This window comes from Nerophis lumbriciformis, linkage group LG15 (genome assembly GCF_033978685.3).
Source record: "Nerophis lumbriciformis linkage group LG15, RoL_Nlum_v2.1, whole genome shotgun sequence".
In the NCBI taxonomy this organism is placed as follows: domain Eukaryota; kingdom Metazoa; phylum Chordata; class Actinopteri; order Syngnathiformes; family Syngnathidae; genus Nerophis; species Nerophis lumbriciformis.
In genome coordinates this window covers 33836579-33862987 of record NC_084562.2, presented here as the reverse complement: position 1 = coordinate 33862987, position 26409 = coordinate 33836579, and the positions used below count along the sequence as shown (strand labels likewise).

The window sequence follows — 26409 nt, the reverse complement described above, 5'->3', positions numbered from 1 at the left end:
GACAACGTGTGTCGTTCAAGTCATAGACATTCGCAACGTGAAGAGGAGAATGATTTGGAATTAGCGTGAGCGACGATGATGGCAGTAAAAAGTGCTGGATGTGACCACAAAACTGTGGCAAGATCTGAACTGTGGCTTTTGTGAATCGTTCCATCCTTAATGTATACATACAAAGACCATGGGACTTTTTAACATCATGTATACAGTATGTGCGTATTAAATATTTACCTGATCAAGCTTATAATTCACATAGGATATGGTCAGGTGGGGATCTCCAAGGAACTGAAATAAACAGAAAGAAGTTGAACTGCTTCTACTTGTGTGCGTTCGTGCATGCATGTGCGTTTACCTCCTGTTCAAGGTCCAGCAGGGCCTGTCTGTAAGGCTGCAGCATGGAGTCAAGTCCTGTGCAGAACGCACGCAAGTAAAATCCATGAAGTCCCGTCTGGCTGGCCTGATTTGTGTTATGTTCCTGTGACGAATAAATGCATGTGAATTCCGATCGTTGTAAATCAGTTTATTCTTTATGTTAGGATGACATTTACACATAATGGGCCTGATTTACTAAAATCCAAACATCACATGATAAACAGCATGTGCAATCTATAAAATAGTGTGCACCATTAGTGGGCATGTAGTGTGTGATCAACTAAACACGCGTGTGCAATTGAAAAGTGGTGCAGACGGTCTTATTTAAATAAGGATTTGCGTGTACCATACAAGGCATCACCACAGAGACAGTCTCATTTCCTGCACATTCATGTTATAGTGCTCCTACATATGGCGTTTTGCTATGCTTTACTTTTTATGGGCATTTAAGAAGCAGTCCTACAGTGCATTTACAATAAAACCACAATAAAACCAGCAGATGACATGGCACCCCAAACCATCACTGATGGTGGAAACTTTACACTAGACTTCAGGCAACGTGGATCCTGTGCCTCTCCTGTCTTCCTCCAGACTCTGGGACCTCGATTTCCAAAGGAAATGCAAAATTTGCATGGTTGGGTGATGGTTTGGGGTGCCATGTCATCTGCTGGTGTCGGTCCACTCTGTTTCCTGAGATCCAGGGTCAACGCAGCCGTCTACCAGCAAGTTTTAGAGCACTTCATGCTTCCTGCTGCTGACCTGCTCTATGGAGATGGAGATTTCAAGTTCCAACAGGACTTGGCGCCTGCACACAGCGCAAAATCGACCCGTGCCTGGTTTACGGACCATGGTATTTCTGTTCTAAATTGGCCCGCCAACTCCCCTGACCTTAGCCCCATAGAAAATCTGTGGGGTATTGTGAAAAGGAAGATGCAGAATGCCAGACCCAAAAACGCAGAAGAGTTGAAGGCCACTATCAGAGCAACCTGGGCTCTCATAACACCTGAGCAGTGCCAGAAACTCATCGACTCCATGCCACGCCGCATTAACGCAGTAATTGAGGCAAAAGGAGCTCCAACCAAGTATTGAGTATTGTACATGCTCATATTTTTCATTTTCATACTTTTCAGTTGGCCAACATTTCTAAAAATCCCTTTTTTGTATTAGCCTTAAGTAATATTCAAATTTTGTGACACACGGAATTTTGGATTTTCATTTGTTGCCACTTCAAATCATCAAAATTAAATGAAATAAACATTTGAATGCATCAGTCTGTGTGCAATGAATAAATATAATGTACAAGTTACACCTTTTGAATGCAATTACTGAAATAAATCAAGTTTTTCAAAATATTCTAATTTACTGGCTTTTACCTGTATAAGTCGCACTGGAGCCCGACCAAACTATGAAAAAAACTGTGACTTAATAGTCCGAAAAATACGGTACTGTACTGCTCAGGATGTGATGTCCCTGAAATGGCAGCGCCCTAAGGCTTCCAGCGGCACACAAAATGAATGAATGAATGAATGAATGAAGTGCTTGTAAGCCGAGACATGGTTCGCACACAGAGGCATATTTGGCGCGGTCTAAAAGTTTGTATACGGAAAAGTTCGCAAATAGAGGGGTTTGTAAATCAAGTTTTCTGTAGGTGTGTCCAAAGTCAAGAGGCTTGTTTTTTATTGGTCAGTAGCGCATTGTAAAAATACAATTCTAAAAAACAAGCAAAAATAAAAACAAAAGACATTGATTGTAAGCGCTGAATATGCAATGAAAACCTTGTTGCACTTACTTGTTGATGCACATGGCCAGAGTGTTGCTCTATAAACTCTGTAAATCGAATGTAGTCGGAGCCCAGTTTACAGAGGCGATTGAAGACACCGGTCTCACTGGGATGGAGGAATGGCAGGTCCTGAGACACCTGAAGGTAAAATGAAGTTTGAGGACTGAAAGAACACACAGCTTACGGCATGATGAAGATGCTGGTCTGAACTGCTGTTCATTCCATAGGCTAACCTAGGTCACTTTCAATCAGAAAAAATAAGTGACTGCTCTGATTAAAGCAGTTTTCCACCGATGGCCGTATAATGAAATACCCAAGAATTTGGAGGACATTTTGAGATATTTCCTTATTTTGTAAATAGATAAAAACAAACCCATGCAGATATGCTAAAGGTTTTATATATAAAAGAAAAAAAGAAAAAACACCCCGCATGTCAGCTATGTACACTACTGTTCAAAAGTTTGGGGTCACATTGAAATGTCCTTATTTTTGAAGGAAAAGCACTGTACTTTTCAATGAAGATAACTTTAAACTAGTCTTAACTTTAAAGAAATACACTCTATACATTGCTAATGTGGTAAATGACTTTTTCTAGCTGCAAATGTCTGGTTTTTGGTGTAATATCTACATAGGTGTATAGAGGCCCATTTCCAGCAACTATCACTCCAGTGTTCTAATGGTACAATGTGTTTGCTCATTGGCTCAGAAGGCTAATTGATGATTAGAAAACCCTTGTGCAATCATGTTCACACATCTGAAAACAGTTTAGCTCGGGACAGAAGCTACAAAACTGACCTTCCTTTGAGCAGATTGAGTTTCTGGACCACCACATTTGTGGGGTCAATTAAACGCTCAAAATGGCCAGAAAAAGAGAACTTTCATCTGAAACTCGACAGTCTATTCTTGTTCTTAGAAATTAAGGCTATTCCATGCGAGAAATTGCTAAGAAATTGAAGATTTCCTACAACGGTGTGTACTACTCCCTTCAGAGGACAGCACAAACAGGCTCTAACCAGAGTAGAAAAAGAAGTGGGAGGCCGCGTTGCACAACTGAGCAAGAAGATAAGTACATTAGAGTCTCTAGTTTGAGAAACAGACGCCTCACAGGTCCCCAACTGGCATCTTCGTTAAATAGTGCCCGCAAAACACCAGTGTCAACATCTACAGTGAAGAGGCGGCTGCGGGATTCTGGGCTTCATGGCTGAGTGGCAAAGAAAAAGCCATATCTGAGACTGGCCAATGAAAGAAAAAGATTAAGATGGGCAAAAGAACACAGACATTGGACAGAGGAAGACTGGAAAAAAGTGTTGTGGACGGATGAATGCAAGTTTGAGGTGTTTAGATCACAAAGAAGAACGTTTGCGAGACACAGAACAACTGAAAAGATGCTGGAAGAATGCCTGACGCCATCTGTTAAGCATGGTGGAGGTAATGTGATGGTCTGGGGTTGCTTTGGTGCTGGTAAGGTGTGAGATTTGTACAGGGTTAAAGGGATTCTGAATAAGGAAGGCTATCACTCCGTTTTGCAACGCCATTCCATACCCAGTGGACAGCGCTTGATAGGAGCCAATTTCATCCTACAACAGGACAATGACCCAAAACACACCTCCAAATTGTGCAAGAACTATTTAGAGAAGAAGCAGGCAGCTGGGATTCTATCGGTAATGGAGTGGCCAGCGCAGTCACCAGATCTGAACCCCATTGAGCTGTTGTGGGAGCAGCTTGACCGTATGGTACGCAAGAAGTGCTCATCCAACCAATCCAACTTGTGGGAGCTGCTTCTAGAAGCGTGGGGTGCAATTTCTCCAGATTACCTCAACAAATTAAAAGCTAGAATGCCAAAGGTCTGCAATGCTGTAATTGCTGCAAATGGAGGATTCTTTGACGAAAGCAAAGTTTGATGTAAAAACAATCTTTTTTCAAATACAAATCATTATTTCTAACTTTGTCAATGTCTTGACTCTATTTTCTATTCATTTCACAACGTATGGTGGTGAATAAGTGTGACTTTTCATGGAAAACACAAAATTGTTTGGGTGACCCCAAACTTTTGAACGGTAGTGTATGTATGAAAAAGCATATTTTATTACCTTCGCCTAGAGGTGATGTAATCATTGGGGTTTGTATGTTTGTCTGTTAGTCAGCAACATAACTCAAAATGTCATGGGTAGATTTGGATAACACTTTCAGGAAATGTCAGAAATTTGCTAAGAACCAACTGATTAGATTATAGGGCTGATCTGGTCACCTTCAGGATTGAAGATTGTTCAAAAGATTTCAGTTTTAATTTATTCTGGACATGTCTGCGATATAAAATAGTTATCTAGTATGGATGTTATGATATCACGATATTAAGGCCATCGTACAATATTAGTGCGGTAATGTAAAAAAAAATAATAATACCTGTAAAAAATTCCATACTGTGGAAAATTAAGTATTTATGTTAAGGATAAACACTTACTGTAAATCGGGGGTGCCAAAACATTTTACCTCCAAGAGCCAAAGTAAAAATGGGCCGTGGGCCAAACAAAGCGATTTTAAATGTGAAACACAACTAGCCTTAAATGTAAATAATTAGTACAAATATTGTGGATCGCGAATAGTTAGCTTTGCGGACATGCCATCAATGATACCAAACTTTTTCACTTAAGATACGATACCGATATTGAAGCTTTGAGTATTGGCCAATACCAGTATTAATCCGATATGATATCAACATGAATCATACTTGTATTATTTTGTAAGGTGGAATGGAATGTTAGAAAAGTATTGATCAAGTGAATGTGAGTGTGAATGATGTCTGTCTATCTGTGTTGGCCCTGCGATGAGGTGGCGACTTGTCCAGGGTGTACCCCGCCTTCCGCCCATGTGCAGCTGAGATAGGCTCCAGCAACCCCCCGCAACCCCGAACGGGACAAGCGGTAGAAAATGGATGGATGGATGGATTTTTACTGCATCTGCATTCCACAATATACCTTTATTTGTTATCCTTTTTTGTCCTTTACTCGAGTTTTTATTCAGTAATATTTTGGATATGTATTTCACCTCAATTGCTAAGTCATGCTGGCAATGTGTTCTCCAACTTAAATCTGCAGTTACCCTCCACGTTTTTACAGCTGATGGGGCTTTCAAGGAACATAGGGATTTTCAGTATTTGACAAGAATTGCCACAACTTACAATATTTCTCTTCAGTTGCTCTATTTTCTATTTAAAGTAGGTTTGAGCATCGTTTGAATTTGAACAATTCTCCATTTCAATTATTAAATAAGCAGGGACACAAAAGTTTGCATGGTTTAAATGAGGGCCCGTTTTTTTAAATTAAATGTCCCCTTTATTAACTGTACAAATATGTCCTCTTTAAAGATACATAATAAAGGTAGGATAAAGCATTATTTTCATCTAATCGTGGCATGCGCATAATAACACCGAAATGCGATATGCAGTGACATAAATGCTGCCAAAAGAAGCTATTTTGTATGCACCCGCTGAATCATGCAGGTGTACCCAATGTTGTGACCGGGGTGAACCTGTATGTTTATTTTCGACCTTGTCTGGGGACAAAATAGTGGTGACAACTTCAAGATATACATTTAAACAGTGTACATTTTCAAAACATAAATTATGATACTTTTTGGAGACAGTGGGGCGAGGTAAAAAAAAGTTTTGTAAAAGTGAGTGTGGAGCAAAATATGAGCAGAATTCATGCCGTTACACACAGGTGTCAAACTTAAGGCCCGGGGGCCAAATCTCACCTGCCACATTATCTTATATTTGCGTCAATAAAGTACTTTATATTTAATTACTAAATGTCTTTGTTTTTTCCCATTTTGAGATTAAAAAATATATATATATACATATACAGGTAAAAGCCAGTAAATTAGAATATTTTGAAAAACTTGATTTATTTCAGTAATTGCATTCAAATGTTTATTTCATTTAATGTTGATGATTTGAAGTGGCAACAAATGAAAATCCAAAATTCCGTGTGTCACAAAATTAGAATATTACTTAAGGCTAATACAAAAAAGGGATTTTTAGAAATGTTGGCCAACTGAAAAGTATGAAAATGAAAAATATGAGCATGTACAATACTCAATACTTGGTTGGAGCTCCTTTTGCCTCAATTACTGCGTTAATGCGGCGTGGCATGGAGTCGATGAGTTTCTGGCACTGCTCAGGTGTTATGAGAGCCCAGGTTGCTCTGATAGTGGCCTTCAACTCTTCTGCGTTTTTGGGTCTGGCATTCTGCATCTTCCTTTTCACAATACCCCACATATTTTCTATGGGGCTAAGGTCAGGGGAGTTGGCGGGCCAATTTAGAACAGAAATACCATGGTCCGTAAACCAGGCACGGGTAGATTTTGCGCTATGTGCAGGCGCCAAGTCCTGTTGGAACTTGAAATCTCCATCTCCATAGAGCAGGTCAGCAGCAGGAAGCATGAAGTGCTCTAAAACTTGCTGGTAGACGGCTGCGTTGACCCTGGATCTCAGGAAACAGAGTGGACCGACACCAGCAGATGACATGGCACGCCAAACCATCACCCAACCATGCAAATTTTGCATTTCCTTTGGAAATCGAGGTCCCAGAGTCTGGAGGAAGACAGGAGAGGCACAGGATCCACGTTGCCTGAAGTCTAGTGTAAAGTTAAAGTCTAGTGATGGTTTGGGGTGCCATGTCATCTGCTGGTGTCGGTCCACTCTGTTTCCTGAGATCCAGGGTCAACACAGCCGTCTACCAGCAAGTTTTAGAGCACTTCATGCTTCCTGCTGCTGACCTGCTCTATGGAGATGGAGATTTCAAGTTCCAACAGGACTTGGCGCCTGCACACAGCGCAAAATCTATCCGTGCCTGGTTTACGGACCATGGTATTTCTGTTCTAAATTGGCCCGCCAACTCCCCTGACCTTAGCCCCATAGAAAATCTGTGGGGTATTGTGAAAAGGAAGATGCAGAATGCCAGACCCAAAAACGCAGAAGAGTTGAAGGCCACTATCAGAGCAACCTGGGCTCTCATAACACCTGAGCAGTGCCAGAAACTCATCGACTCCATGCCACGCCGCATTAACGCAGTAATTGAGGCAAAAGGAGCTCCAACCAAGTATTGAGTATTGTACATGCTCATATTTTTCATTTTCATACTTTTCAGTTGGCCAACATTTCTAAAAATCCCTTTTTTGTATTAGCCTTAAGTAATATTCTAATTTTGTGACACACGGAATTTTGGATTTTCATTTGTTGCCACTTCAAATCATCAAAATTAAATGAAATAAACATTTGAATGCATCAGTCTGTGTGCAATGAATAAATATAATGTACAAGTTACACCTTTTGAATGCAATTACTGAAATAAATCAAGTTTTTCAAAATATTCTAATTTACTGGCTTTGACCTGTATATGTACTGAAAATGCATATCTTTAAAACTTATTATATTATTGCAACAAATATTATTATACTTTCCAAACTATAAATAAAATTAAACACTTAAATATCTGGTGACTTGTGATTTCAAAGCAAGTTATCCATCAAGTTGTACGCTGGGAAAATTACAATAGATTTTACAATAACATTTACGGTGGTTTTCACAGCATATAACTGTAAATTGTGAAAAACAGAAAAAAAATAATTAAATTCTGTCAACTGAGCTGCCAGTTTGTTTGTTTTTTAAGTAAAATGTACAGTTTTTGTTTGTATGGTGTATTACTATAAATGGAAAAACGTTGGGGATAGGTTTATTGGCAACACTAAATGTACCCTGCTTTCCGCCCCAGTGCAGCTGGGATAGGCTCCAACCCCACCGCGACACGGGGAGAGACAACCGGTAGAAAATGGATAGATCGATGGGTTACAACATTTTTTACAGTAAAAACTGTCAGCTCAGTCGCCAAAAGTGGAAAAAAAGTAGCACTGTTTTTAGTTTACAGTATTATGTCGTAAAAATCACTGTACATTTTACAGTAAAATTCTGGCATTTGAGATGCCAGTTTGCCACGATAAAATCTAGACAAACTCCTATATTCTTCACAGTTACCAGCGGCCCTCTGAGGGAATAACTGTGATGTGACCCTTAATGAAAACAAGTTTGACACTGCTGTCCTAGCATACATAATACATATATTATCTAGACCATCTTGGTCCATTTTGTGGTAAAGTACCATATTTTTTGGACTATAAGGTGCTTTTGAAATATTTTAATTTTCTCAAAAATCGACAGTGTGGGTTATAACCCGGTGCGCCTAATGTATGTATTAATTCTGGTTGTGCTGACCGACCAACCTCGAAGTAATTTTATTTTGTACATTATGTAATGATAAGTGTGACTAGTAGATGGCAGTCACACATAAGAGATACGTGTGGACTGGAGCATGGCCTGTTCAATACATCACATAAGCAAATACCCATAAGCAAGCAACACCCACACTTTGATGTTTTATTGAAAATGTAAAACATTACACACAAAGCTCCAAAATCTGTCACAATGTTTTAGTACGACTTTGGTATGCTACAAATGCACCGCTTGGTCCCCACATCTGCGATCCCCACATCTGCGGTCCCCTTCCAAGGTTTCTCATTGTATCCCATTGGGTTGAGTTTTTTCTTGCCCTGATGTGGGATCTGAGCCGAGGATGTCGTTGCGGCTTGTGCAGCCCTTTGAGACACTTGTGATTAAGGACTATATGGTAAATGGTAAACGGGTTATACTTCTATAGCGCTTTGACACTATTTCCACATCCACACACTGATGGCGGGAGCTGCCATGCCAGGCCCTAACCACGACCCATCAGGAGCAAGGGTGAAGTGTCTTGCTCAAGGACACAACGGACGTGACGAGGTTGGTAGAAGGTGGGGATTGAACCAGGAACCCTCAGGCTGCTGGCACGGCCACGCTCCCAACCGCGCCACGCCGTTGGGAGAGTATTATATAAATACACTTTGATTGATTGAGCTTTGATTGATACACTCATGCGCACACGCACACAGTTGAATGCATGGAGTCTGCCTTGTTTTTAATGAATAATTGGGCCTACTAAGCTACTGTATTTCAATGTTAGTCATTATGATGGTAATTGAAGAGCCACGTTTTTTTCTGAGGTGATACTACTGAGAACTACTGATCCAGACCACAAGTGTTTTATGTAATTTAACACCATCATAGGTCACCTTTAAGCAGAGGTGTGGACTCGAGTCACATGACTTGGACTCGAGTCAGACTCGAGTCATGAATTTGATGACTTTAGACTCGACTTGACAAAATGTAAAAAGACTTGCAACTCGACTTAGACTTTAACATCAATGACTTGTGACTTCACTTGGACTTGAGCCTTTTGAATTGACATGACTTGACATGACTTGCTACTTTCCCCAAAACCCAAAGATGAAAAAGTTATTCGGGAGCGCTCCGTATTTTTCATTGTGTACTTGTCAATCAGCGTTGCGTGTGTCAGCTGGTGTGGTCTCAGTACAACAGCCAATCAAATTAGATCTACTTTGTTTTCATCACACAGCATTCATCCAATCAAATTGCAGGACAACCAACGAAGAAGACATGTCCAAACCACACGCCAGTGAACAAAAAATTATACCTAAAATAATTTCGTTTGGGTATAAAAATTACGAGGTGGTCAACACAAAACGGTTTGCAGTATGCAACACATGCGGTTCCAAAATTACTGATGGAGAGGCAACAACTTCCAACTTCGTCCGGCATTTGAAGTTGCACAAAGAACGGTAAGTTTTGAATGTAAGATAACGTTTATTGGCTAAGTAACGTGACTTTTATTTGCTGTGTAGTTAAATCAGTGAGGCTGTGAACTCACTGCTAACGTTATAACGTTATTGCAAACACGGGAATCTGTTGCAGTTCACTACCTTATTCATACTTTTTTGTTCAGTGATTTTTTTTAAGCAGGGTTACGTTAGTCAATATATCACACGTAACGTTAGACGGCGGTCAGCAGCACCGCGTATTTTAGCCACCTAAAAAAAGACAAAAATAGTAAAATAAAGGTCAGTTCAAATGTATACTATATTATGAATATGTGTACCGTTTTAGCTAGCTTTCTGACATACTGTTGGTTGTTTACCTCAGTGGTCCCCAACCACCGGGCCGCGGCCCGGTACTGGTCCGTGGATCGATTGGTATCGGGCCGCACAAGAAATATATATATATATTTTTTTTTTAATTAAATCAACATAAAAAACACAAGATACACTTACAAGTAGTGCACCAACCCAAAACAACTCTCTCCCCCCTTTTGTTCTGGGCATTGAACATGAAGACTCTTCCTTCACTGTTCCGAGTGGCCATGAGAGTCTTGGCAGTGCCTGCCTCCAGTGCTCCAGTGGAGCGAGTTTTCAGCCATGGTGGCATCATACTACGCCCCCATCGTGCACAAACGACTGACAGACTCTTGGCTAATTTGGTCTTTTGCAAATGCAATGCAGCATAGGGCCCTGACATATAAAAAGTACAACTTTTTTGTTATGTTCACGTATATGTCATGTTTTTTCAATGTTAACACTTTTGTACAAATAAGTACATTTGCACTTTATTTTTCAATGTGTTTGTTCTGTAAAGGAATGAGTTAATGTTTAAAATGACTGGTTAATAGTGCTATTATAAAGTGCAATGTCAGCACAATTTTCTTTCCTGCAATTTAAAATGCACTTGTTTTAATGAATAAATACAGCGTTTGAAAAGCATACACAATCTGTGTTAATATATTAGTCTGTGGTTAAAAGGACTTGAAAGGACTCGAAACTCAAAATGCAGGACTTAGGACTTGACTTGAGACTTTCCAGTCTTGACTTTGGACTTGACTCGGGGCTTGCCTGTCTTGACTCGGGACTTGACTCGGACTTGAGGGCAAAGACTTGAGACCTCTACTTAAAAAACCCAGCCTCGACCCCTCTCTCCTCTCTAACTTCAGACCTATCTCTAATCTTCCATACATTTCCAAAATATTAGAGAAGGTTGTCTACAGTCAGTTGTTGCCCTTCTTAGAGGATAATGGTATCACTGAGCTGTTCCAGTCCGGTTTTAAAGCCCTCCACAGCACAGAGTCAGCGCTTCTAAAAGTTTTTAACGATATCCTCCTGTCCACTGATTCTGGTAAATATGTTGTCCTGGTGCTTTTAGATCTGTCTGCTGCGTTCGACACCGTCGACCACGCCACCTTAATCACTCGTCTTGAGAACTGTGTGGGCATTAAGGGCGCCGCCCTCAACTGGTTCCGGTCATACCTAACCGACAGGAGTTTTTGTGTAAAAGTAGACAGTTTTATGTCGTCCACAGCTCCTTTACCACATGGGGTCCCCCAGGGCTCAATCCTTGCCCCAATTTTATTTGCGCTTTACCTTCTCCCCCTTGGTTCTATTTTTAGGAAGTACAGTATTGCATTTCATTTTTATGCCGATGATTGCCAGATTTATTTTCCCATGGCACAAAATAACACGGTTCAACGTCTTATTGACTGCCTGCACGACATCAAAGTCTGGCTTTCAGCTAACTTCCTGAGCCTAAATGAAGATAAAACAGAAGTTATGTTGTTCGGTCCAAGTCGCTCTCCCTCCCCCAACGTTGACCTCGGCACTCTGACCCCGTATCTCAGCGACTCTGTCACAAACCTGGGGGTAAAGTTTGACTCAGATTTTAAATTCGAAAAACAAATCAGCAGCGTCATTCAAAAAAGCTTTTATCAATTACGCCAAAAAGCGAAAGTAAAACCGCTTCTATCAAGACATGATCTTGAGAAATTAATCCACGCTTTTATCTCGACTCGTCTTGATTATTGTAATGCCCTGTATGTTGGCATTAGCCAGGCCTCCCTCGCCCGCCTGCAGCTCGTGCAGAACTCTGCTGCTCGTCTGCTAACACAGACCCGCAGACGTGAGCACATCACCCCTATTTTAGCGTCCCTTCACTGGCTCCCTGTGCGTTACCGAATACATTTTAAACTCCTTTTATTTGTTTTTAAATGTCTAAACAACCTCGCGCCAACCTATCTCTCCGACCTCCTTCAGCCTTACTGCCCCACCCGATCCTTAAGATCAGCCGATCAGCTGCTGTTGACGGTCCCCGACACAAGGCTGAAGCTTAGAGGTGACAGAGCTTTCGCCGTTGCTGCTCCCAAGCTCTGGAACGACCTACCCCTGAGTGTTAGACAAGCCTCCTCTCTTCCTGTTTTTAAATCTCTCTTAAAAACATACTTTTATTCCATGGCTTTTAACACTGAGTGATATCCATCCTGCAATGGCGCCCCATAATACACCTGCTGTGATCCTGTTTTTATGTTTTTATGTTTTTATTAATTCTATTTTAATTATTTATTTTTTATCGTGTTCTGTTTGTGTTGTGTTGTGTTTGCTCGGTACTCGTTTTATCTTTTAACCTGCTCATTGTACAGCACTTTGGCTACCCCTGTGGTAAATTTTAAATGTGCTCTATAAATAAAGTTGATTTGATTTGATTTGATTTGACTTACTTGTGACTTGCAAAACAATGACTTGGTCCCACCTCTGCCTTTAAGCCACTTAAGGATTGAAAAATGTTGCAAAATGATATAGTTTACTTTAAGGTGATATGCAATATGTATTCAAAATGTATTGCATGCGTACTTTATTATTCCATTGGTATAACTTTATTCTTGTTTCGTGGACAGGCTGCCGTCATGCCTTTTGCCACTTTACACCTTAATAAAGACCTTAAGGCGAAACAGATGCAAAAAATATACCTAATTCATCGACACACGTCAAAACACGAACATTGAAACGCACTAACGACGAGCACCCACATCGGTTGTCAAATTTGCTGTAGTATTGAAATTGATGAATGCATCCTACTTTACCTGCAAACCGGTTCTTTTGTTGTACGTGAAAATGGTCCCAGGGAATCCACTCAAAGCCAACAGTAACTCGTGAATCATCTTAGTTCAGGTGATTTAATTTAGAAAAGATAAAGCAAGATCTATCATAACAAACCGCCGCCTCGGTTGTCGCCGTTTAAGGACGTCACTGCTCCAAAGCATGGCGGGACGTGGAAGCGGAACATACCGAGCATCCGGGGAAATAATGTGTATCGATAGTTCTTTACAATTCCTCGAATTTAAAACGGATTTATCAGGTTTGAAACCATTCATATTGGATTTTGTGTAAAACCGTATCGTATGTGTGACATATATTTATTTAAAAAACTGTTGTTGGGAATTGTAGTTCTTATATGAAAAACGGAACATCGTCTGATTGCGTCATCAGTCGGTCATGTCATGCAGTAACTGGTAGCAACACTTCGCAGCGGAGACAGCTTGGTAATTCGATAAAACAAGTTGAAATGAACGAAAAAACGTAATGCTTATTGAACGTATGTATAGTTAATTTTGTACCGGAGCCGCTAACTTTCTATTTTGTCATTATCTATTTGTAAAACACACAGCTCGTTATTGTGACGTAGCTACAAGCAAGCCCAATTAATTAGCCCTTTTTTTTTTAAAGGCAAGGTAGTAGTAACAACGACAAAACTAACTTGGTTGATGTTTAAAGTAACCTGCTTGTCGTGATTATGTTCGCGTATTTACATAGTTGTGCTTTGTTTTATCGCAGGGATGGCAGAGTTGAGGAGAGAGAATGACGTAGTTTCCGAGTATCTGGGCCAGAATCCGCAAGTTGCCCAGTGGATCGACAGTTTCAGGGGCTATTGTGAGAGCAACAAACAATGGTGTGCTCGGAGAGAGTTCATCCTGAAGAACATGGAGGCGTACCCCTCAGTGAAAGCAGGAGTCTCCAACAGCAGTCTGGACAGGCTACTGTCCCTGTCAATGGTCTGGGCAAACAACGTTTTCCTTGGCTGCAGGTAGAGCACTTTAAGATCAGCATGAGAAGGAAATAAGTCTAAGCATTTCTTACCACCCTCTTCCCAAAGCTATCCTCAGGCTGTCATGGACAAGATCAAAGAGATGGGTGAAGGAATAGTCGTTGTAGATCCTCCTGTTCATAAAAGTCGAAATGAAGCCATGGCCAAAGGAAAGTGGAGTGCTGCAACAGGTAAAACAAATTCGATCAAAAAAAGCACACTTTGTGTGCGATGTAGGCAAACTAGAAGTGCACTGGTCTGTCTTCAAAGGTGGCATGTTCTTTATTATTGTTAGATAGGATTGTTTTTGTTTTTTAATTACCGTATTTTCCGCACTATAAGGCGCACCGGATTATTAGCCGCACCTTCAATGAATGGCATATTTCATAACTTTGTCCACCAATAAGCCGCCCCGGACTATAAGCCGCGCCTACGCTGCGCTAAAGGGAATGTCAAAAAAACAGTCAGATAGGTCAGTCAAACTTTAATAATATATTAAAAACCAGCGTTCTAACAACTCTGTTCACTCCCAAAATGTACGCAAATGTGCAATCACAAACATAGTAAAATTCAAAATAGTGCAGAGCAATAGCAACATAATGTTGCTCGAACGTTAATGTCACAACACACAAAATAAACATAGCGCTCACTTTCTGAAGTTATTCTTCATTCGTAAATCCTTCATCTTCGGTGTCCGAAGTGAAAAGTTGGGCAAATTTACGATCCACTGGCAGATGTTGGCGTCGTCTGGCGCTGCCTCCTCGTCTTAGTGAAGGTGTGTTCGCCTTCTGTCATCCATTGTTCCCACGCAGTTAGCAGTCTAGCTTCGAATGCCCTGTTGACACCAATATCTAGCGGCTGGAGGTCTTTTGTCAATCCACCCGGAATGACGGCGAGTATTGAATTAAGCGCGTAAGCGTGTCTCTTAATGTGCTGTTATGAGCTAGCAAATATAACAACTACACTACCCAGCATGCAACGATAGTTACGAGCATGCGCGGTAGCCCTGAGAAGCGTTGTATGCTGGGAGTTAGAATGTGGTTATGAGCACGCTGTGAGTAAACGTTGAGAACTCAGTTAACACGCCTCGTCTGCATTATTTATAATTAGACAGACAACACACTTAATAGGAGCCATTTTGGGGTCTTTACATAAACACACAAATGGAAATGAAACGTCACATATCCCAGCATGCACCGCGCGCTTCTTCGTCATCCACTGTTCCCACGCAGTTAGCAGTCTAGCTTCGAATGCCCTGTTGACACCAATATCTAGCGGCTGGAGGTCTTTTGTCAATCCACCCGGAATGACGGCGAGTATTGAATTAAGCGCGTAAGCGTGTCTCTTAATGTGCTGTTATGAGCTAGCAAATATAACAACTACACTACCCAGCATGCAACGATAGTTACGAGCATGCGCTGTAGCCCTGAGAAGCGTTGTTGTATGCTGGGAGTTAGAATGTGGTTATGAGCACGCTGTGAGTAAACGTTGAGAACTCCGTTAACACGCCTCGTCTGCATTATTTATAATTAGACAACACACTTAATAGGAGCCATTTTGGGGTCTTTACATAAACACACAAATGGAAATGAAACGTCACATATCCCAGCATGCACCGCGCGCTTCTTCTACGGGGAAAAAAGATGGCGGCTGTTTACCGTAGTTGCGAGACCTAAACTTTATGAAAATGAATCTTAATATTTATCCATATATAAAGCGCACCGGGTTATAAGGCGCACTGTCAGCTTTTGAGAAAATTTGTGGTTTTTAGGTGCGCCTTATAGTGCGGAAAATACGGTAAATCAACATACAAAACGGGCAGCACGGTGGAAGAGGGGTTAGTGCATCTGCCTCACAATACGAAGGTCCTGAGTAGTCTTGGGTTCAATCCCGGGCTCGGGATCTTTCTGTGTGGAGTTTGCATGTTCTCCCCGTGACTGCGTGGGTTCCCTCCGGGTACTCCGGCTTCCTCCCACCTCCAAAGACATGCACCTGGGGATAGGTTGATTGGCAACACTAAATTGGCCCTAGTGTGTGAATGTGAGTGTGAATGTTGTCTGTCTATCTGTGTTGGCCCTGCGATGTGGTGGCGACTTGTCCAGGGTGTACCCTGCCTTCCGCCCGATTGTAGCTGAGATAGGCTCCAGCGCCCCCCGCGACCCCAAAGGGAATAAGCGGTAGAAAATGGATGGATGGAAGGATGGCTTTACCCTTAATCTGCTCCAGGGTCATAGTGCAGTCTAGTATTATTCTTAAAGGGGACCTATGATGGTTTTAATCTACATATACATACACATGGGGCGGCATGGCGAAGTGGGTAGAGCAACCGTGCCAGAAACCTGAGGGTTGCAGGTTCGCTCCCCGCCTCTTACCATCCAAAAAAAATCGCTGCCGTTGTGTCCTTGGGCGGGACACTTCACCCTTTGCCCCCGGTGCCACTCACACCGGTGAATTGAATGATGAATGATAGGTGGTGGTCGGAGGGGCCGTTGGCGCAAATTGCAGCCACGCTTCCGTCAGTCTACCCCAGGGCAGCTGTGGCTATGAAAGTAGCTTACCACCACCAGGTGTGAATGATTGATGGGTTCTACATGTAAAGCGACTTTGGGTACTTAGAAAAGCGCTATATAAATCCCAGTTATATTATTATTATTACATTCAAAAAAATTATTTGTCGCGGTGCAACGATTAATCAATTAATCGATATATATTCCTTAGATGCAACTACATCGATATCTGCAAGTTTGCCTTCCGGAAGATAGGTATCGATCCAAGATCGTTTTTAAAGGAAAGCGATCAATACTAGAAAAAGGAAAACATTGCATTTAAGAACAGCAGAGTTTATATGAAGTTTAGCACTTTTAAGGATAAGGACGTTCATAGTAGGGCGGGGCGATATATCGATATGCGCGATATATCGCGGGTTTGTCTCTGTGCGATATAGAAAATGACTATATCGTGATATTCGAGTATGCGTTCTCACGCAGTTGCTTTTAGCTGCTGGCATTACACTACAGGCTCTTCTCACTCTTTCCTGTGTCTCCTTCTCACAGACAGCAAGCGCAGCTTCTACACACGTCACATACTGTCACGACATACATCACATTCGTATACGTGCTCCTGGAGCAAAGAGGTAGCACCATGGCTAACGTTAGCTGTGATGCTAGCGGTAATACGAGCGAAAGAAGGTGCGACTCTGGTAACAAATGAAGGAATAATTAATTTCTAAGAAAAACAGCAGAGGGTCCATCGTCTGGCGGTGGTTTGGCTTCAAGTTGCTATAAAAAGTAGCATTATTGCTAATATGTAGCATCATTTGAAAAGTCACCTGCTAGAGAATGAGCAGTGCTTACTCCGCACGTCAACATCTCCGTTCGGTGCCACACGCCCACACCATCAAAATGTCGAGGCAAACATTTCCAGATCAACACCGTATGAAAAAATGTGTGATTTTTTATAGTTGTGATTTCCTTCTCTGCATGAAAGTTTTAAAGTAGCATATATTAATGCAGTATGAAGAATAATGTTTTAATGTAGACACATAGAATCATCATACTGCTGTGATTATATGCATCAAGTGTTCATTCAAGGCTAAGGCAAAATATCGAGATATCAAATCAACTTTCAAATCAACTTTATTTATAGAGCACATTTAAAATTTACCACAGGGGTAGCCAAAGTGCTGTACAATGAGCAGGTTAAAAGATAAAACGAGTACCGAGCAAACACCACACAACACAAACAGAACACGATAAAAAATAAATAATTAAAATAGAATTAATAAAAACATAAAAACATAAAAACAGGATCACAGCAGGTGTATTATGGGGCGCCATTGCAGGATGGATATCACTCAGTGTTAAAAGCCATGGAATAAAAGTATGTTTTTAAGAGAGATTTAAAAACAGGAAGAGAGGAGGCTTGTCTAACACTCAGGGGTAGGTCGTTCCAGAGCTTGGGAGCAGCAACGGCGAAAGCTCTGTCACCTCTAAGCTTCAGCCTTGTGTCAGGGACCGTCAACAGCAGCTGATCGGCTGATCTTAAGGATCGGGTGATATATATCGTGTATCGCGATATGGCCTTAAAATATCGCGATATTTAAAAAAGGCCATATTGCCCAGCCCTAGTTCACAGTTTATCAATCAAAGTTTATTTATATAGCCCTTAATCACAAGTGTCTCAAATGGCTGCACAGGCCACAACGACATCCTCGGCTCAGATCCCACATCAGGGCAAGAAAAAACTCAACCCAATGGGATACAATGAGAAACCTTGGAGGGGACCGCAGATGTGGGGACCGTGTCAACATTGTTATAGTAAAAGCGAACACTGAGGAACTCTTTTTGATCGCCATGCTACGGTAATAGCCGTAAAAGCTAACTACGGCAAGAGAAAAGATAGCTTCAATGTCAACACAAAACGCGTTTGAGTTTGTAATGTACAATACCGTGATATGACACCAATTTGTACTGACTGAAAAACATGGAACAATCATATTACAGTATCTGTAAAGTATTAGCCTACAGTTCATGTTTTGTTTGTATGCAGTTGAGCTAGCCAGACAGCGTATGTACTGTAGTACATGTACACGCATGGCATGTATCATGACCTATATTAAAGTGACACACTTGATGGACCGTTGTTTGTCTGGTCCAGCTGGCCGGGGACGTTTCCTTGGGGATTAATAAAGTACTTCTGATTCTGATTCCTGTTGATTTTGGGTAAGCACGCCATTTATGTCGAAATAGCTTGGCTCCAAGTTCCATATTTATAGCGTCAAAATCGCTTTCACCTCACTCTCCCGGCTTCCGTCTGCTCCAAAGTCTTACTTACTCTTCCTTCGTGCTCGCTTCTATAAGCAGCAGTATATTTAGCTTCAAAAATATAAGGTTGTGAATCGTCATTTGTCCAAAAATAGTTGTCTTTGTTGTCTGTTACCAAGTCTGCCATGATTAGAAAACTCGTGTTTGATTCCGGAAGTAGATATTTGTTGCCAGAAGTCAGACGTGTGCTGCTGTGGAAACAGGGACCAGATGCACAAGGCCTCAATATTATTGAGCATACCTGAAACACCTCAACAGGGTGGTGTACAGGAAAAATCCAAAACTATATGCCCCAATCCCCCTCAACTGGCTCCTCTTCATGTGCAAGAGCAGTGGACAAAGTGTTTCGGGGGAGTCTGAGGCCCTTTTGCTGCTGCCCATGTGAAACAACCCAAAAATTTGGAATTGCACAATCTTAAGAGCATATCTAATTTTCTGTAGTGGGTGTGACAGTCTCAACATTCATGTAACAACCTTCCGAGTGTGGCCTGAAATCAATCATTAGTGTACACTACCGTTCAAAAGTTTGGGGTCACCCAAACAATTTTGTGTTTTCCATGAAAAGTCACACTTATTCACCACCATACGTTGTGAAATGAATAGAAAATAGAGTCAAGACATTGACAAGGTTAGAAATAATGATTTGTATTTGAAATAAGATTTTTTTTGCATCAAACTTTGCTTCCGTCAAAGAATCCTCCATTTGCAGCAATTACAGCATTGCAGACCTTTGGCATTCTAGCTGTTCATTTGTTGAGGTAATCTGGAGAAATTGCACCCCACGCTTCTAGAAGCAGCTCCCACAAGTTGGATTGGTTGGATGGGCACTTCTTGCGTACCATACGGTCAAGCTGCTCCCACAACAGCTCAATGGGGTTCAGATCTGGTGACTGCGCTGGCCACTCCATTACCGATAGAATACCAGCTGCCTGCTTCTTCTCTCAATAGTCCTTGCACAATTTGGAGGTGTGTTTTGGGTCATTGTCCTGTTGTAGGATGAAATTGGCTCCAATCAAGCGCTGTCCACTGGGTATGGCATGGCATTGCAAAATGGAGTGATAGCCTTCCTTATTCAGAATCCCTTTTACCCTGTACAAATCTCCCACCTTACCAGCACCAACGCAACCTCAGACCATCACATTACCTCCACCATGCTTAACAGATGGCGTCAGGCATTCTTCCAGCATCTTCTCACTTGTTCTGCGTCTCACAAACGTACTTCTTTGTGATCCAAACACCTCAAACTTGGATTCAACACTTTTTTCCAGTCTTCCTCTGTCCAATGTCTGTGTTCTTTTGCCCATCTTAATCTTTTTCTTTTATTGGCCAGTTTCAGAGATGGCTTTTTCTTTGCCACTCTGCCATGAAGCCCAGAATCCCGCAGCCGCCTCTTCACTGTAGATGTTGACACTGGTGTTTTGCGGGTACTATTTCATGAAGATGCCAGTTGGGGACCTGTGAGGCGTCTGTTTCTCAAACTAGAGACTCTAATGTACTTATCTTCTTGCTCAGTTGTGCAACGCGGCCTTCCACTTCTTTTTCTACTCTGGTTAGAGCCTGTTTGTGCTGTCCTCTGAAGGGAGTAGTACACACCGTTGTAGGAAATCTTCAATTTCTTAGCAATTTCTCGCATGGAATAGCCTTCATTTCTAAGAACAAGAATAGACTGTCGAGTTTCAGATGAAAGTTCTCTTTTCCTGGCCATTTTGAGCGTTTAATTGACCCCACAAATGTGATGCTCCAGAAACTCAATCTGCTCAAAGGAAGGTCAGTTTTGTAGCTTGTGTAACAAACTAAACTGTTTTCAGATGTGTGAACATGATTGCACAAGGGTTTTCTAATCATCAATTAGCCTTCTGAGCCAATGAGCAAACACATTGTACCATTAGAACACTGGAGTGATAGTTGCTGGAAATGGGCCTCTCTACACCTATGTAGATATTGCACCAAAAACCAGACATTTGCAGCTAGAATAGTCATTTACCACATTAGCAATGTATAGAGTGTATTTCTTTAAAGTTAAGACTAGTTTAAAGTTATCTTTATTGAAAAGTACACTGCTTTTCCTTAAAAAATAAGGACATTTCCATGTGACCCCAAACTTTTGAACGGTAGTGTATATTTTGTCAAACATTTACACTGTCATGACATCTCATGGCAAAGACAAAAAGTATTTTTGTAGTGGCTTCTCTGTTGGTCTTAATGTATTCAATACACTCAAAGTCCAATATAACGCGGACATGGGGTCCAGAAAATACCGATTGCATTATTCCCGAAATCGCTTTACATAGAAATCCTTATTTTTATACCCTTTTCTTTTCAAAACAGTTATGTGCATAGCTTGGCTGCCTAAACCCACTTGGTGGATAGTGCTCCCACGTGAAGTGACGTGAATGGTGGGTTGTTCTCCCACGTCACAAAATGGGGCAGGCACCACCACTCCAGTAGGTTTGGACATCACTGGGTCCTTTTTTTTGGAGCCTTTCATCAAGATTTCCTGTGTAGTAAGTTTGTAATAAAAATAATTGGTGAAAAACAACGTAATTGACTCTGGTAGAAAAATAATGGGTGAAAATTCGGAGTCGGCACGATTGCATTATATTGGGCTGCGTTATATCGAACTTTGAGTGTAGATCGCACCTGGACTATCCACTTTGTCTTTGAAGACGTTTTGCCTCTCATCCAATCAGGCTTCACCCGTTAATGCTCATAGACTTAGATTGTTCAGATCCAGATCTGATGAACACATTGAGCTTGATAAATGAGGACATCCATAGACATTTCTCTGTGTCTTTTGTAGCTTGTCTTAAATGAGCAATGTATGTTTTTGTATTCTCTATCTCTGCATAACTTCAGTGTAAATTCTGTGAGTCATCTTGTTTACGCACCCACATCTCTGTTCTCATTAAATGTTGGTTCTCTGTCCTTTCTGTTATATTCTGTGAAGGGGCTACTGATGACAGCTGTGCAAAAAGAGCCAGATACGGTCCTAATGAGCCAGACAGTCAACCTGCTGGGAAAACATCCACACGACCCATGAGTCAGAAATGCGGGCCTTTACCACAGGCTCCGGCCGAGCACCAGCCTTTCTTCAATCGCCTCTACAAAGCTGTGGCCTGGAAGTTGGTGTCTGCCGGAGGGTTCGGTCCCAACTTGGACCATTTTGAAATACTCCGAAGCTGCGTGGAGTCATGTAAGCAGACGCTTACCTGCGTCTTTGTGCCGCTGAGGGACATTACTGGCCTCCCTGCAGGCCGCACACAAAAGGAAGGCCACGTGTGTGAAATCCGCTGCCGAACCGTCTACATGGGCACAGGCTACGGGCGCGACGAGACCGCCGCCTGTTCCATGGCTTCCAAAGAGGCCCTGAAAGTGTTTCAAGGGAGAAAAGTGACGGTCAAGATTGCAAGACGGCGTTACAAAGGGAAGGATGTGGAGGATTTATTGTTGTTGGATGAACAGCCTCGGAATCAGGGCTTCCCCCCTGCACTCACCTACCCTTTCCAGGAGGATCACACTGGAGATGGTTACTCATAGACTGGATGAACAAGTGATGTTGGACCTGCTTGTTCGCCTCTACTGACTGGAGCACTGAAGAAAGACGCATTGGTTTGGAGATCACACCCTTGAGCATCTTTCAAATATACTGAAATGTCAGAATACATTTATAATTGTGGGGGGAAAGTCAAACAATATGTTTGGTTATTAACTCACAACAGGTGCAGCATTCCCCACAACGCTTAGTTTACATGATGACATTTTAAGTTTGGTGTACTTTATTCATTCCTAAAGGATTCTCTAATATCTAGTTTGAGTTTAGATGTCAACAAGTTGCGGAGGAAACCAAGACTGCTTGGTTTGACCAATACATTACATTCTGATAAGAGGGTTGTGCTGCAACTGAAATACATTGACCAAGACTTTTGAAGTTTTGAAACCAAAGGGGTTCCACAAAGAAGTATCGTTGGCGCGACTCGCAAGCAATTGATATTTAGGTGTATCCCAGGTATTTTCCTTATTTAATCAATATTTGATTTATATATTTAAAAAGGTTAGGTCAGTTAAATATTCAACATTTCAAGCTTATGTTAAGTGTGTTATTCTGGTAAGAGTCCCAAGTGTGTGCCATTCCACAGGACACAAATAATCACTCCTTGGGTATGATACCTTGGAAAAAAACGACGAATCAGGATAGTTGCACTAAGTAAATTTTACTCTGCATTAACGTTTCAACTGTTATTTGAGAATAATATTTATCTTTACCTTCAACCTTTGTTCAGATTAGATGGACATTATGTACAGGCACCACCTAGTGATGGGCCCTCCTACAAACTGTTGCCCCCTACTATCAATAGAATACTGCAAGGAGTTAGTTGATAAGTTGACCATTAGACCAGCCATTGGCCGCTTTGATTAAATTCCATGGCAAAAGTTCACCAATTTCTAGTTTTCTGGACTGAGTTGAGTTTCCATTTGAGCTATTTAAGCAAGATTGTCGTTGAAGTTGAACATTGTCATATTAAAAACATGAGTACATTGGTACTTCGGTTGTAAAGCAAGATAAAAAGAACCAGTTTTCCCCATTAGAAATAATGTAAAACAAAAATACACAAAGCATTACATAGTCGATCGCATTATATTGGGCCACATTATATCAAACTTAGTGTAGATCGGTAATTGTAGTGTTACATGTGGAAAATAATGCAAAATACATATAAATTAGGAATTAAATAGATAAATAAACATTAAGCATGACTTTTACCTTGACTGACGACTTGTTGGCAGGGGCAGGAGAGATCCACACAGATGCCACCTTCATACTTTGCAACAAGTACTTACTAGAATTCGATAGTGTTTCTAACCTTCCTTATCAAAGTGCTGGCACTTGCAACTTTCTTTGGCCCCATGGTGGCTTATTTTGCAGTCTTACTCAAACACTTGGGAGGGACTGAGTCACTAAGCGTGGGATTGTTAGTTCAGACATTCGATTCCATGGAATCAGACTAGTTTCCTAAGTGCGATGTTCGGCTGTACAATAACCCAGGCTGTAAACAAAAACCGGGGCAAATTTCTGGCGAACATTTTCGTCCAAAATTGAGATACCACTGTATTCTCGCTGTTCTTTGTTACTGTAAATTTACTGCAGTGGTTTGTATGTTTTCTTTTTGAATAAACAAAAAAATATGCTCTTGATTTTTTTCTTTTAGAAAAATCAATGCTGCCTTTTGCACTCATCTCTATCTTCAAGTCAATTTAATATTTGCCCAACCCAGTGGGGAGTTTCACCATATGACTTTCTAATGTGTGTATAGATGGACACATCTTCTCTGTGAAAGCACCTCGTTAACACTACCAATCAGAATCAGCTTTATTGGCCGCATATGTTTAACACGCAAGGAATTAGAATACTAGACTGTGCTCTCTTTGTTCAGTGTTTTCATGTGTGTAGGTTTTGGTAATGGTTTAGTTCGGTGATTCTCAAACTGTGGGCCCCATCTAGTGGTATGCCAAAGAATCCCATAGATACTTAAACACAGTGTTACTGTTCAAACTGTGTGTAATTTTGCAGTGGCCAATATATACTTGTTAAATAAAGCCTGCCTTGTTTTTAATACATAGTTAGGCATATTACGCTACTGTACTGGTATTTTAATGCTAGTCATTATGGTGGTACTTGGAGAGCCAAGTGTTTTCTGAGGTGGTACTTGGTGAAAAAAGTTTTAGAACCTCTGGTTTAGTTGATTTCGAACATACTGTACTACTATACTGTAAAACATGATTTTGGAAGTTTGAAGTTACATTTACACAATTTACCTTGTCAGAGAAGAAGTAGGAAGAAGCAAGAGTTTATTTAATGCTATGTCTTCTCCAGAGGTGTGGACTCGAGTCACATGACTTGGACTCGAGTCAGACTCGAGTCATGAATTTGATGACTTTAGACTCGACTTGACAAAATGTAAAAAGACTTGCAACTCGACTTAGACTTTAACATCAATGACTTGTGACTTCACTTGGACTTGAGCCTTTTGAATTGACATGACTTGACATGACTTGCTACTTTCCCCCAAAACCCAAAGATGAAAAAGTTATTCGGGAGCGCTCCGTATTTTTCATTGTGTACTTGTCTATCAGCGTTGCGTGTGTCAGCTGGTGTGGTCTCAGTACAACAGCCAATCAAATTAGATCTACTTTGTTTTCATCACACAGCATTCATCCAATCAAATTGCAGGACAACCAACGAAGAAGACATGTCCAAACCACACGCCAGTGAACAAAAAATGATACCTAAAATAATTTTGTTTGGGTATAAAAATTACGAGGTGGTCAACACAAAACGGTTTGCAGTATGCAACACATGCGGTTCGAAAATGACTGATGGAGAGGCAACAACTTCCAACTTCGTCCGGCATTTGAAGTTGCACAAAGAACGGTAAGTTTTGAATGTAAGATAACGTTTATTGGCTAAGTAACGTGACTTTTATTTGCTGTGTAGTTAAATCAGTGAGGCTGTAAACTCACTGCTAACGTTATAACGTTATTGCAAACACGGGAATCTGTTGCAGTTCACTACCTTATTCATACTTTTTGTTCAGTGATTTTTTTCAAGCAGGGTTACGTTAGTCAATATATCACACGTAACGTTAGACGGCGGTCAGCAGCACCGCGTATTTTAGCCACCTAAAAAAAGACAAAAATAGTCAATTAAAGGTTAGTTAAAATGTATACTATGTTATGAATATGTGTACCGTTTTAGCTAGCTTTCTGACATACTGTTGGTTGTTTACCTCAGTGGTCCCCAACCACCGGGCCGCGGCCCGGTACTGGTCCGTGGATCGATTGGTATCGGGCCGCACAAGAATTTTTTTTTTTTTAATTAAATCAACATAAAAAACACAAGATACACTTACAAGTAGTGCACCAACCCAAAACAACTCTCTCCCCCCTTTTGTTCTGGGCATTGAACATGAAGACTCTTCCTTCACTGTTCCGAGTGGCCATGAGAGTCTTGGCAGTGCCTGCCTCCAGTGCTCCAGTGGAGCGAGTTTTCAGCCATGGTGGCATCATACTACGCCCCCATCGTGCACAAATGACTGACAGACTCTTGGCTAATTTGGTCTTTTGCAAATGCAATGCAGCATAGGGCCCTGACATAAAAAGTACAACTTTTTTGTTATGTTCACATATATGTCATGTTTTTTCAATGTTAACACTTTTGTACAAATAAGTACATTTGCACTTTATTTTTCAATGTGTTTGTTCTGTAAAGGAATGAGTTAATGTTTAAAATGACTGGTTAATAGTGCTATTATAAAGTGCAATGTCAGCACAATTTTCTTTCCTGCAATTTAAAATGCACTTGTTTTAATAAATAAATTCAGCGTTTGAAAAGCATACACAATCTGTGTTAATATATTAGTCTGTGGTTAAAAGGACTTGAAAGGACTCGAAACTCAAAATGCAGGACTTAGGACTTGACTTGAGACTTTCCAGTCTTGACTTTGGACTTGACTCGGGGCTTGCCTGTCTTGACTCGGGACTTGACTCGGACTTGAGGGCAAAGACTTGAGACTTACTTGTGACTTGCAAAA

At 41.2% G+C, this 26409-nt stretch overlaps 2 protein-coding genes across 6 annotated transcripts in view; one reads left to right on the top strand and one right to left on the bottom strand.

The window, feature by feature from the left end:
• tubgcp4 (tubulin gamma complex component 4) overlaps positions 1-13206 on the bottom strand; it is a 47744-nt gene extending 34538 nt beyond the window's left edge. The window contains exons 1-4 of the mRNA XM_061975098.1: positions 12997-13206; positions 2159-2287; positions 350-472; positions 229-282 (exon numbers count right to left, since the gene is read on the bottom strand). Coding sequence (XP_061831082.1) covers positions 229-282; positions 350-472; positions 2159-2287; positions 12997-13074 — 384 coding nt within the window. The 5' untranslated portion in view covers positions 13075-13206. The remainder of the gene's footprint in view (positions 1-228; positions 283-349; positions 473-2158; positions 2288-12996) is intronic.
• Positions 12986-24013, top strand: cdkn2aip (CDKN2A interacting protein). 5 transcript variants are annotated; one of them, XM_061975103.1, is made up of 4 exons: positions 12986-13084; positions 13748-13997; positions 14067-14188; positions 21768-24013. In XM_061975103.1, exons 2-4 carry the CDS (start codon positions 13750-13752, stop codon positions 22355-22357), a joined length of 960 nt encoding a protein of 319 aa, XP_061831087.1. In that variant the 5' UTR covers positions 12986-13084; positions 13748-13749; the 3' UTR covers positions 22358-24013. The 5 variants fall into 5 exon arrangements, with proteins under 5 accessions (XP_061831087.1, XP_061831083.1, XP_061831084.1 ...); XM_061975099.1 differs by lacking the exon at positions 12986-13084 and adding an exon at positions 13151-13271; XM_061975100.1 differs by lacking the exon at positions 12986-13084 and adding an exon at positions 13312-13455.
• The last annotated feature ends 2396 nt before the right edge of the window (positions 24014-26409 follow it).